The sequence below is a fragment of the Cheilinus undulatus genome, linkage group 3 (genome assembly GCF_018320785.1).
Source record: "Cheilinus undulatus linkage group 3, ASM1832078v1, whole genome shotgun sequence".
In the NCBI taxonomy this organism is placed as follows: Eukaryota; Metazoa; Chordata; class Actinopteri; order Labriformes; family Labridae; genus Cheilinus; species Cheilinus undulatus.
Window position 1 is genome coordinate 42,698,652 of NC_054867.1, and position 12,726 is coordinate 42,711,377.

At 40.3% G+C, this 12,726-nt stretch overlaps 1 protein-coding gene across 3 annotated transcripts in view; it reads left to right on the top strand.

Annotated features, from left to right (window-relative positions):
- The window catches only part of slc12a5a (solute carrier family 12 member 5a), a 315,053-nt gene that overhangs the window by 107,592 nt on the left and 194,735 nt on the right, over positions 1–12,726 (top strand). The window contains exon 1 of one of the 3 annotated variants that reach the window (XM_041782806.1): positions 6,148–6,524. The exons of the other annotated variants lie outside the window; for them this stretch is intronic. Within the exon in view, the coding sequence (XP_041638740.1) occupies positions 6,470–6,524 (55 nt within the window). The 5' untranslated portion in view covers positions 6,148–6,469. Of the gene's footprint in view, positions 1–6,147; positions 6,525–12,726 lie in introns of those variants that run through there. 3 annotated transcript variants of the gene reach the window in all.

Genomic DNA, 12,726 nt, shown 5'->3' on the forward strand with positions numbered 1-12,726 from the left:
CAACATCAAAACCTCATCCCAACGGGGAAATATGGTGGAGGGGCCATCATGGTTTGCTGCCTAAGGGCCTGGACGGATTGCTGTCATTGACGAAAAAATCAACTCCCAAGTTTATCAAGACATTTTGCAGGAAAACTTAAGACCATCTGTCCGCCAACTGAAGCTCAACAGAGGATGGGTGATGCAACAGGACAACGACCCAAAGCATAGAAGTAAATCAACAACAGAATGGCTTCAACAGAAGAAAATACGCCTTCTGGAGTGGCCCAGTCAGAGTCCTGACCTCAACTCAATTGAGATGCTGCGGCATGACCTCAAGAGAGCAATTCACACCAGACATCCCAAGAATGTTGCTGAACTGAAACAGTTTTGTAAAGAGGAATGGTCCAAAATTCCTCCTGACCGTTGTGCAGGTCTGATCTGCAACCACAGGAAACGTTTGGTTGAGGTTATTGCTGCCAAAGGAGGGTCAACCAGTTATTAAATCCAAAGGTTCACAAACTTTTTCCACCCTGCACTGTGAATGTTTACATGTTTTGTTCAATAAAAACATGAAAACATATCATTTTTTGTGCAGTATTAGTTTAAGCAGACTGTGTTTATCTATTGTTGTGACTTAGATGAAGATCAGAACACATTTTATGACCAATTTATGCAGATCTCAAAGGGTTCACATACTTTTTCTTGCAACTGTATATGTTCTCACCTGCTCATTGCACTATGAAGGACATCCACCCCTCCCTCCCTGTCCTTGGCTTAAAAAGATAATTTTCCTTTCCTCTTCAACTTTCGTTTGTGTCCCAGCTGTAAACAAAATACATCTGCTTAAGGAAAGTCATATAGAAAGCTGCAAACTAACATCTTCTCTGGGTTCAGGGCCGTTTTATTCAACGTCCCACCATTAGATGTAAATAATTTTCACATAAATCACCATAAGTGAGTCAGCAGCAGAGGTTTATTGAGTTACACTGGCAGCAAGTAACAGCCTTATGAGTAATTTCAGAATACTTTCTGAGTCACTGAAAATGCAAATTTGTGCATTATGATATAAAGTAGTGCTATATCAAAGTCTGTGTTGTCAGACACAACGTTACATTACTCAAAAATGTAAAACAGCAAATTACTCAGATATCCAGTTGGCTCTCAGCCTGCCTTTTTTCCACCTTCATAAAAATACTGCTGAGATTTGGCAGGGTATTTTGAGTTTTCACAGTTCAAACTGTGAGAGATGATAACCTCACTTCACCTCGCAGGGAAATGTGAGTCTACAGGTGGATGCTGTGAGTGGATGTGGGCTGATTAAATGCTCTATATAAGCAGCTGCAGTCATGATGAGGTGTTGTTTTGAAGAAGCAGCGTCTTCCGCAGACCAGTGGAGGAAGCTGAGCGCTGACAGCTGAATTAATGGCCTTACATAAAAGCTGTGTTGGATGTGAATTACAGAGAGTCAGGAATGGCAAATCCTTGTATTGTACATCATATCTAGCTCACAGGTTTTGCTAACTTCCTTGTCAGATTGACTTCATGTCTGTCATATGTTCATTAATTTCAATATAAATCATTTACCCAGTGTAACACTGAGGACTGAACCAGGTTTCATATGAAACAGTTTAGGTACTGTACATAAACATTCATTTTAATCAGTCTATTGTCATTAATAAACCCAGTAATTACCTCATAGGCCAGTTTTCCATCCTAAATACTGGTGCTGCTTTTCACATGAGCCACCGGTGTTACCAAATACATCCATAGTTAAAACCTCCAGTTCTTAAAGAAGGAAATAATCATAATTTGCCTAGTATTAAATATTTAAGGAAACATGAAGGCATAGTGTAATTGCTCTAGCAATATTCTTTAAAACATGATAATATTAGTCTAAACTACTACAAAATAGACCACGTTAAGACAGTTAGGCTGTCAAGATTGATCTCGATTAACTGCATTCCACAATTAGGGTACTAAATTTTTTCAATAGCAATTTAGTCATGTCAGTGTTTCCCTGCAGCCATAGTGATGTAAAATAAGTCCACCTCTACTCCTTAATATCTCAGTTTGTTTTTTAAAAACTCACAGACAGCTCAGTGGTAATGCTGGGTAATTAATCAAAAAAATCAAAACCAACATTTGGAGCCTCTAACTGATGCAAACCTGCCCTGTCAGTTATTTCAGTGTTTTTTTCCTTGTAATTCTCTTTCCACCAATGCACAACCCCCTTAAAACACATTGACTGTAGTCATGTGATAGCCAGCCAGGTGTCCCAGGCATGCGGCCTGCCAGAAACCCAAAAGGAGAAGTAGTAGTCACATGACACTGTCCCATCCAGAAACAAGAAACATTTCCTACTTTTCTGGGAAAATGTGACTTAAAAAAGAATCATTTCAGCGGATGTGTGTTTTGATTTCAGTAAATAACCATTAAAATGTGCACGTTCCTTTCGGTTATTTGTTTTAGAATTATACCAATATTTACAGCACAAACAAAGTCACGGGAGAATTGTACATCAGATAAAAAGTTCAATTAATCTAATATATTAACCAATATATTCTATATACTGTATATTTCTTAAGAAGAGCCATCTTAATCAGACAGCAAGAACTGTGCTGCACAGCCAAAGAAAATCTTCCATTAAAAGTATGATATAATGAAGCAGCTCTCAAATTTATCCAAACAAAATATATTGTTGAGTTTTAACTTGCTGAAGTCAAACGCTCTCTGGGTTTGTTGTTCTCAGCACTGTGCTCACAGAGATTTGATGGCGCCTCCTTAAACTTGTTTAAGGTTTGTTTTTAGGCTCAAAAAAATTTCACGCATGTTAGCTTGAACCTGTTTCTTTCATTCTTTCATTTTGTTAAACGTACAAAGTGACAGTTACAAAAAAATCTTGACAATTCGCTTACACATCGTCAGACATTCAGTAAAGTAAATACTGCAGTCATTCATGAAGAAATACATCTCTCCTCAACTGTAATATTGCCGTCATATATTACATAATGTGTATCGGTATCAGTCAGAGTCCACTGAGTGCTTTCATCCAGTTCTTGGTTGCAAATTTTCTTGCTACCAGTAGAAATATATGTGATTTAGATTTTTGGTGTCCATCATTTATGTCATTGCTTCCATAGGTATACAAATTTCCAATCATTTCACCACCTCCTCCTTTATGTCTCGCCAGAATCCCTACAGCACTGGACAGCCCCCAAAAATTGTGAATAATATCCTGTTATCCCACACTTCCTCCAGCAAAAGGCTGATGCTAGGAGCGACTGTGGATCACTCGGCTGTCTTGTAATCGAACGGATGTGGGTTCAATTTCCAGCTCCTGCAGACACGTGTTGGTTAGTCTTTGCGCAAGACACTGCTTCATCAGTGGAGTGTGAATGGGTAAGGATGTATTTAAATGAGATTAGCTAATACTGATGGCCACTTCTCCATAGCAACCTCTGTCATCAGTGTGTGAAAGGGTAGGTGTGACCTATTGTGTGAAAGCTCTTTAAGTAGTCAGATAACTAGAAAAGCACCATACAAGTCCACTTACCTTTACCTTTTTACCATTTACCTTTGCTAAACCCTGAGACCACCAACAGGGTCCTAAAAATCTTATTTTTTATCTTCTAGTCAAACTCCCTTTTTAGCTGCCAGTTAATTTCTTTGTGGCATCTTATCCACATATCCTTCCAAGTCCTGTTTGTCCTTTTCATAAAGGGCATTTTCAGCCATATCAGGAGCCAGAGATTTGTGAATGTGAGAGATATGGTTATTTCATTGGTTTTTCCTTTTCTATGCACAGCAGCTGTAAGACATCCAACTTTTGTTGGATCTCTTACAATTTTGTCCCACTCTATAGCTTTTCATATGTCTTCTTTGAAAACGAACCTGTCTTTTTCCAACAGTTTAACTCGTGACCACATGGGGAAAGAGAGAAAGCCCAACCCACTCAATGATGCTGTTTGCAAATGGGCTATGGCAGTTTTGTCACAAGGGTACAATTCAACAATTTTGAATGCACGAGGTGGACATCCAAATGGAGATAAGTCCAAGAAACAGCTTCTACTGGTCAGAACATTGAGGGATGATGGGGGAGGAGAGGAAGCAGTGCACCGAGGGACAGTTGATGGATAGCTAAAGACATTTTTTTATCTACCAGACATCTACTCTGAGTCAGATATTATACCTGGAACAGGTAGAAACCATGAATCATTGGACAGCCATCTGCCAAGACTGCCACTAATTTAATGTTTGGTATTTTATAGCTTGGACATTTCTCGGTATTCATATAAATCCTAGCCTAAGGAAGTTGATCTATACAGAATTAGAGCTCAATAGAATTGCAAAAAAATAGTTCAGGCCATACAGTAAAGCAGCTTTACTCAACCTTGGTATCCACAGCCCCAAATGAAGTTAACCACTTACTAGTCTTCCATCCATCCCAATGACAGCAGTAATGACCGATCCCTGCAGAGTTAATGAGTATCTTGGGGTGACAGTAGCAGGGCAGGGCTCTCATTTACAGTATGGATCAGTGCTACATCTACACTCTGTACAGCAGCTGCTGTTTAAAGCAGAAATGCATGTTATGGTGTGCATTCCCAGGATGCTGGGTCCATTACCCCAGTGTTCACTCTAACCAAGTGCCTGTTATTGCAATAAACAATGCACTTGTGTTACAAATATTGTGCTATTTCTCCAAGGTTATAAAAAAATCTGCCTGTGCAACCAGCCAACCAATAGAAACGACCAGGGCATCATATCTGTTCACATGCAACCAATCAGATTGCTCATTGGAAGTTACACATATGTTATTCTGAACTGAGCAATAACTGAACTAAAAACACATTTCTCTCTGTAAATGCGAAGACTCTTCCCTTGTGGATATTCTGATTTAATTTGTTTGGGTCTGGTGTGGTTACAAACAATCTGTCTGCTCTGATGTGAGCATTAATGAACGAAGACAGAGAAATGAACCTGAACATGCTGCTCAGTCTAGAAATTTATTGCCAGGCTTCAAGGTATTGGTTCTTTGTCAAGGTAATTGTGCCTCAACAAAACAGGTTTTGTTTGAGACATCGCTAATAAATTTATTCACTGGAGCCGAGCATGCAGTTCTATTTTTCCTCCTTCTCCTTTTCTGTTGAAATCTATGCTGTGCATCAGTGCTACCATGACTAAAACCAAGATTAATTGCTTTCATATCTTGGGTGTGAGATCACAACTGCAGGGACACACTTAGAAAAACACACAGACATGCAGAGTCTCCATACTAAACACGTTTTTGCACACGTTTTACATTGTGTACCAAATCAAAATGAATGAGATCAGAATGACACCGGTTTAATTGACAGCGAGGCTTCAATGCTGCACTGCTTTGCATGTCCTCTCATCTGTAACCAAACATTTTTGCACTCTTAGGGGTGGATTAGATGAAAAAATGTAACACATAAAGTACCATGCTCTGTTTTGTTAGCTGTCCAAGCAAATAGAGAGGAGATACAAGTGTGCAAACCTTGATGCACCTGATTGCTGATTTCCACGTCTGCATCTTTGTCCTCATCATGTTTGTCCATCTGCATACAGATGATGCTGATAGAGCTTGTCCAGCCCTTGAAGGATGCAGAGGCTTTATTTGCATGTGACATTAAAGTGGAGAGAGAGCACGGCGGCTTATTACAAAGCCGGCAGGAGGAAAAGCTGATGCATAATGCACCTCTGTGGACAGAAAACATCAGAGCAGTGAGGCCATCGGCTGCTTCTGACAACATCAATTCCACTTCTACAATCACTGCTACGTATGTCGACCACGGTGAGAAGAGAAAACCCAGTGAGGGAGGGAGGGGAGAAATTGATGTAGAAGAAATCATCCTACTGCTGGAATATGAAATTAGTTTGGCAGCTGTAGTGACTGAGCAACATCATGTGAGTGAGAGAGTGAGTGTTTTTTTAAATCTCTGAGTGGGAGAGATCGAGATCAGGAGGCAAAAAAAAAAGATACAGAGAGAAAGAAGGAGGGAGAGAGCAAGTGTGCAGCTCTAAGGCGTTCCATCATCCACCAAACTCCTGCAGCTCCCCTCATCCCTCCCTCCCTCCTCCTCTTAGAGAGAGAGAGCAAAAGAGAGAGGGAGCAACAGAAAGAGTGAGAGAGAGAGAGTCACGCTTACAAGCCAGCGGAGAAGAGACGTCAAGAGGAGGATCTACAGAGGGAGAGAGAAAAAAAATCCTTCTCTCTCTCTCCTGCTGCCTCTCTTCGTGCATCCTACGGGCAGCGAGGAGCGAAGAAGAGGAGCAAGGAGGTTCCATCCATCCGTCCGTCCAGCTGGCATATTTTTTCTACGCTGCTTCCTTCCTTTTCCCCGCGATTTCTCTGAGGCTGTACGACGGTGGGTGGAGCGCAGGGAGAGCCGCCGAGAGCTCGATCGGTGACATCGCTCCGCAGCAGCAGTAGAAGCGGCTGAAGAAGAAGAAGAGGAGCACCAGGATGCTTAACAACCTGACCGACACAGAGGAGGGGGACGGGGGAGCGCAGAGCCAGGGTGAGTGATGGGATGTGTAATGCAGTCACACTCTCAGATACAGGAGGATTCACATGATATTGCAAGACACATACAGTACACTCTCCCACGCAAACACATGAATATTAGAGCACATAACACATCATGCATGATTAAGGTTTACAACCTGATGCGAGTGAGCGGCCATTGGAAGAAGAAACGTGTGGTGGTGCGTGCGTGAGTGTTACAGCATCGTACGGTGGTCGGCCTGCTTGCCTCCTCTGCTGCTGCTCTTACTGCAAGGCTGTTGTGACAGGAATAGTAATAGGCTCACTCCATACGATAGATGGTGAGTGTGAGGGCATTACAGCTCTGTCCAGCACTAACACAAACACATATGCACACAGAAATCTAACACACAGCACATGCATGCAGAATACAGAGCATTTTCTGGTGCATGGTAACATAAATACTCCCATCACATATGGCACTCCGTGGACAGCCAGTATGGGCATGTGCACGCACACATGCACAAGCAAAGCCACTCACAATTACAGATACCAAGCCACCATTGCTGCTAATCCCATCGCCCCCAGCTGTCAAAATCAGCCCTCCATCCAATCCCCAGAGCTCAGCCGGGTCCTCAGTCTCCGCAGGCGGTCTGTAGAAAAACCTGTAGGTTGATGGTTTGTGCAGAGCGGTGTTCTGAGTGCTCTCATGACGGTGGTTCAGCAGTGAGTGCAAACCTTTCCAGGCCCAAAGGGGAATTGAACCTATTCTTCAAAGTGCATGGGATGAGAGGTGCACATTTTGGAGCAGTGTCAAAGCATGAATGCAGTTATAAATCTGACGTAACTTTTGATTTGCGTCCAAATCTCTGCTGTATGTCCTCTTAATAGGGATGTCAAAAGATAGAAAAATAATCATAATGAATCACAGAATTTTTGCAGTTAATTGTGATTAATTGCATGCTTTTTACCATTTTAATTTGCATTCAAATCTTTGTCGTTTTTTATTTTTCTGTCTTAAAACGAGGTTCATTGCTGTCATATTCCTATACAGACCTGCTTTTATAGGTAGGTCTAGGATTTTTAACATTGTCTTAACCATGGAAAAAGAACTTGTTATGGACTGAAAAGGGAGTAGGTGATAGTAAAAAGGTCAATGTTAACATAAGGTGCAGATAACTTTTGACCTGTCCACAGAGCTATTTGTAATTGTTTTTTTAAGTAAAATGAGACATAAAGGAGCAGTGATGGACAAGTGTGATGAAAAGGACAAAAAGGGATACAGTTGATGCAAGTTTTAAAAATTAATGAACTAATTATGGAGCTTAATAACATTACGGTTATGCAAAATCCCTAGAGCCTTGTCAGAAAAGCATCTCATTGCATTTTATCCATATTGTTATTGTATCATATAATGCAGTATCATTTGCTGCTTTTCTGTCTTATCATATTGTATCGTATTGTATCATAAATCACACTTTAGACCACTGTATCGCATCACATCGTACTGTTTTGAACAATACCTTGTAGTATTGCGTGGTATAGTACTGTATCATAAGGGATCATATCGCATCGTATCGTAACATATTGTATAGTTTAGTACAATACCTTACAGTAACTTATCCTACACTGTTGTTCTGTTTTTCATCATATTGTGTCCTATCCTATCCTATCCTATCCCATCTTATCCTATCCTATTGTATGGTACAACATTGTATTGTAACTTAACGTAACATAACGTAAGGTATCGCATTGCATTGCATCCTATTCCATTGCATTGTATCATATCATATCATACAGTTTAGAACAATACCTTATTGTAACTTATCATACACCATTGTTTTGTATTGTATTATATCGTATCCTATCCGATCCCATCTTATCCTATCTTATGTATGGTATGGTATGGTATTGTATCGTATCGTAATGTATGGCATTGTAACGTATCGTATTGCATCATATTGTATCGTATCGTTTCGTAACGTATCGTATCACATTGCATTGCATCCCATTCCGTCGCATGGTATTGTATGATATTGTACAGTTTAGTACAATACCTTATTGCATCGTATCCATCCGATCCTATCCTATCCTGTCCTATCCCATTGTATCATATTGCAGTGTCTGGTATGGTATCCTTTCCTATCTTATCCTCTCCTATCCTGGCCTATCCTATTGTAGCGTATCGTATTCTTTCTGATTATATCTGATCCTAAACTATTGTATTGTAATGAAACGTACTGTAAAATACCTTGTATTATCGTATTGTATTGTATCCTATGGTATTGTGCCATATTGTACAGTATCTTGTTGCATCATTTAGTACCATGTTGTATCGTATTGTGTCATGCCTTGGTATGATACTGACATGTAACTGATATATATCATATCACACAGGACAAATAGAGCAAGCACTCTTCCTGCAGACATTCGTAGTGCTCCATCTCTGGACATTTTCAAAAAACGTCTCAAGCACCACCTGTTCACCACAGCCTACAGTCTTCACTAAACCACCCCTTACACTCATCCTACCCCTCACATAGTTTGTCCATGTCTATGTGTTGCTGTAAAGTGTCCTTGGGTTTCTTGAAAGGCGCTATATAAATTCAAGATATTATTATTATTATTATTAAGTATCTGAAAATAAAAAGACAGTAATTCATGTAATTAATCATAAGTACCAAGTTGTGAGCTAATTGTTTACCTTTAATAATCATATTTAATGCGATTTATTTGACAGCCCTATTTTCTACCTCTCTGCCATTACAAGGAGCAGATTTTATTTCTGCACACATGCCTCCCTCAAGGCCAAACTCTCTCTCACTGCCCTCTTTATTCTCACTTATACTTCTTGCCTGTGCCTCATTTACCCCCACACACACACACACACACACACTCTTTCATGTCTCCCATTCTGCGTTGTGCACAATTCTTCTCCTTTTCTGTCGTCAGTCCAGGACTCTCAGGAATGCTCTGTAAAGACAGGTTTGCGGATGAGAGAACAGTCACTATGCTGCTTTCTCCTACCTGTGAGGGCTTAATGATAAAAATAGACCAGCGCTGGGAACATGAATATTTAACTTAATGCGGGCATCTCTTTTTTTTGTGGAGAGGGGGGGATTACAATGCCGGGCTGAGAGCACGGACAGCAGTTGTAAGAGGTTGGGAGCCGGGTTGAAGCATGACCCCGTTTATAAGTGCGTCGAATTGGAACCATCAAGGGCAGGTTAGCAAGCGTGACATAAAGCCACATAACAGCGCACGCAGAAGTGTCAAGCTAATATGATTACTAGAGTGTGCGCTTCTACCTTTTTGCACCGTCAACTTCGCCGTCTGATTTATATCCATATGTGTGTGTGTTCATGTGTGTGCAGAATAGAGTTTCTAAGTTGGCATGCATGTCCATACTGAACACATGTTAATGTGCTGAGAACAAGACTGGTTGTTGCTCCTTGCCTTTATGCTATATATAGATGTCAGACTGTTTAATTTGACAGGCTGTCCTCTTTTTAGCTGTTGCATAATTAATGACCCAGGCGTGTCATGCTGAAGGCTGCTCTCACTAAGGTTGTCAAAAATGGTTTTACTTTGATATAACACCAGTTTGAAATGATACAGTCCTCTTTATTTGAATGATTGTTGACATTGAATTGTACTGAAGCTTTAAAAAAAATCAGATCATTTGCTATATTTCTGCCTTTAGCTGCCAAGAGCAAAGAGGAAGAGTGATGTCTAGATTACACAAATACATTTGGCACTATGTGTTGCCAGTATTTACATGCCAATACTGCCAAACCTTGCCAACATACTTTTGCAATATAGACTGTGTACAGGAGTTTCCCTGCAATCTTGGTCATTAAAAACTAAAAATTACCCAATAATGGGTGCCATGCAATTTCTATGCAATTAAAAGAGGAATTATTACTTAATTTTTTTTCCAGAATTGTATTTCAAGTTTCAGCTACACCGGCTTGGTATGTGGCCAAATGCTTCAAAATATGACACTTCCGGTTCCCGTGTAGCTTCATTTCTGGAGGCTCAGTGTTTTGATGTGACGTTAAAGTCAGGTGAAGCACAAGAGCACAAAATGCTTGAGGGGTTGGACTTCAGGATGATGGAAAGGCCAACAAGCAGGATTTTCCCTCGGGTGCGCTAACCCTGCGATATGATTTGTCCTTGTTGACTTCAGTCAATAAGTTGACTTCTCTTAAGTTACCTAACATGCCTGATTTACCAGCTGATTCAGCCAAATATCATGCATATAGTCACATTAAATATTCTTTTTAATAACAGTTATGCAAGTGCATATTTCAACATTTATCATATTCTTTTAATTTGGTCACACAGTTTCTGTTTCATAAATCCTCGGGGTCCGGGTGGTAGATGATTGGGTCTATTCTGTTGCTCTTTGAAAGCATTTGGAAATAAATGTACAAGATTGTGAATTTAAACGTAAATAAGAAATAAGCAATTAGCATGACAAGACAGAGCGTTGGAGATATAGGACTATGTTTAATAATGCAGATTGCTAAATAGTGCTGAATTGGCAGAATTAAAGAACATAAAGAAATGTTTTTTTTCCCCACAGAATGATGCTGTACTTGGGTGGTAGAACTGGCCATCCCACTCTGCCACTTTCTATATGTTTGATTTCCTTTTTGCTCATTTAACAATGTTCATCAACAGTACATTGTATAAAGACACTCAGATAACATAACATATGTTTCGCTTTACATTTTCTGCGTTCAAAGCAGGTGAGCTGTGATTTTGAAGGCTTACCATTGCTGAGGTGACATATTGTGACGATCATCCTAAACTGCTGGATAACAGGATGATATCAGAAAAATGTTGAAACAACAGTGTAAGAGGCTTAATTTTGTTTCTCTAAGAATATTTTTTGGGGCTTTTGTTAGATGTAACAGTATCAAAACCTCGCAGTACAAGAACATCTGGATACTAGGTCTATAATACGGTATTTATTGCGGTATCATTCTGGAGCCTCCACAATCTCTAAAACTTTCTCACTCGGTTTTCCCTTGCTACTCATTTTCATACTGTTAGATCGAGCCAGCAAATGGATCACAAAGGATGATGGGCACGCAAGGGCTCTGGTAATTCCCACTCCCCTTCACTCTACTTCCATAAAGATCATACACTTTTTGCCCTGAAGACCTACCATCTGAAACTGTCACGACAGTATCGATTAGGCTCTGTCGCCACTATGCCGCCTTATTAATGATACCATTATATCTCTACCTTTTTGCCTGTTTTTGGACATCACAGATAAAGAGAGGAAGCATGGGGACAGAGAGTGTGGGAAGATGTGCACCAAACGGTGCAGGGATCCAGACTTGCAACCAGCGCGTCTAGCACCTCTGTATATGGGTGTTACTCTGCCAAGTGAATGGACCAAAACCTTAATTTTTCACATGAGACATTGCAACTCGATCTGTGCAAACAGGAAGAATGTACTAGTGGATATCTCTGTCTGCAAATATACCTGGGTGGCCAACCAAGGCGTTGTCAGTTTATGGGAAACACTGCAATATATGCAAAAGCACAGACTCAACATTAATGACATTGCAACACTGTTTCATAGTAGTCTCAGTGTTGCACTTTGCATTACAGGACAGATTGTGGACTGGTTTAGATTTAAATTGGATAATTTAGCTAAAAAAAATTGAAAGAGATTGCGGTTGTCCAGGGTCAGAATGTTTGACCTTCAGAGGGAGGGTCGTAATCAAGACCAACCTCTTAACTTAGCAATTGGCAATTATTCATGCAAGTCTAAAATCCATCAAATATTCACTGTTTATCATCTAGCGTTATCCCCAAATCTATCCTGTTTAGGCTTATTTATCATTGCTCTCCTGTCTGCTTTATTTTAAAGTCTAATCCAACATTTTACATTCAATAATGCTGACCCACTCCTCAAACCAAGCTCACTATGAAGCCTTACCTTCATCATCAAACTTTGTAGCCTGGGGCTGCTTACCAGGCTGTCATATTTGACAAGTTAGGGGTGAAAACATGTTGAATGTGCACAGAATCATTCCCTACACTCTTCTCTTAGTCTCTCCCTCTCTCTGTCTCTGTTTCTCCTCATGTCACTGACTCCCCCAGTCTTTCACTTTATGTCACTCTGCAGTTCAGCATCTCAGAGGATTGGGCTTATTCTCATACACACATATCCGTCCCTTTCATGTGATTCACAGCTCAGCTAAGCTAGCTTTGTA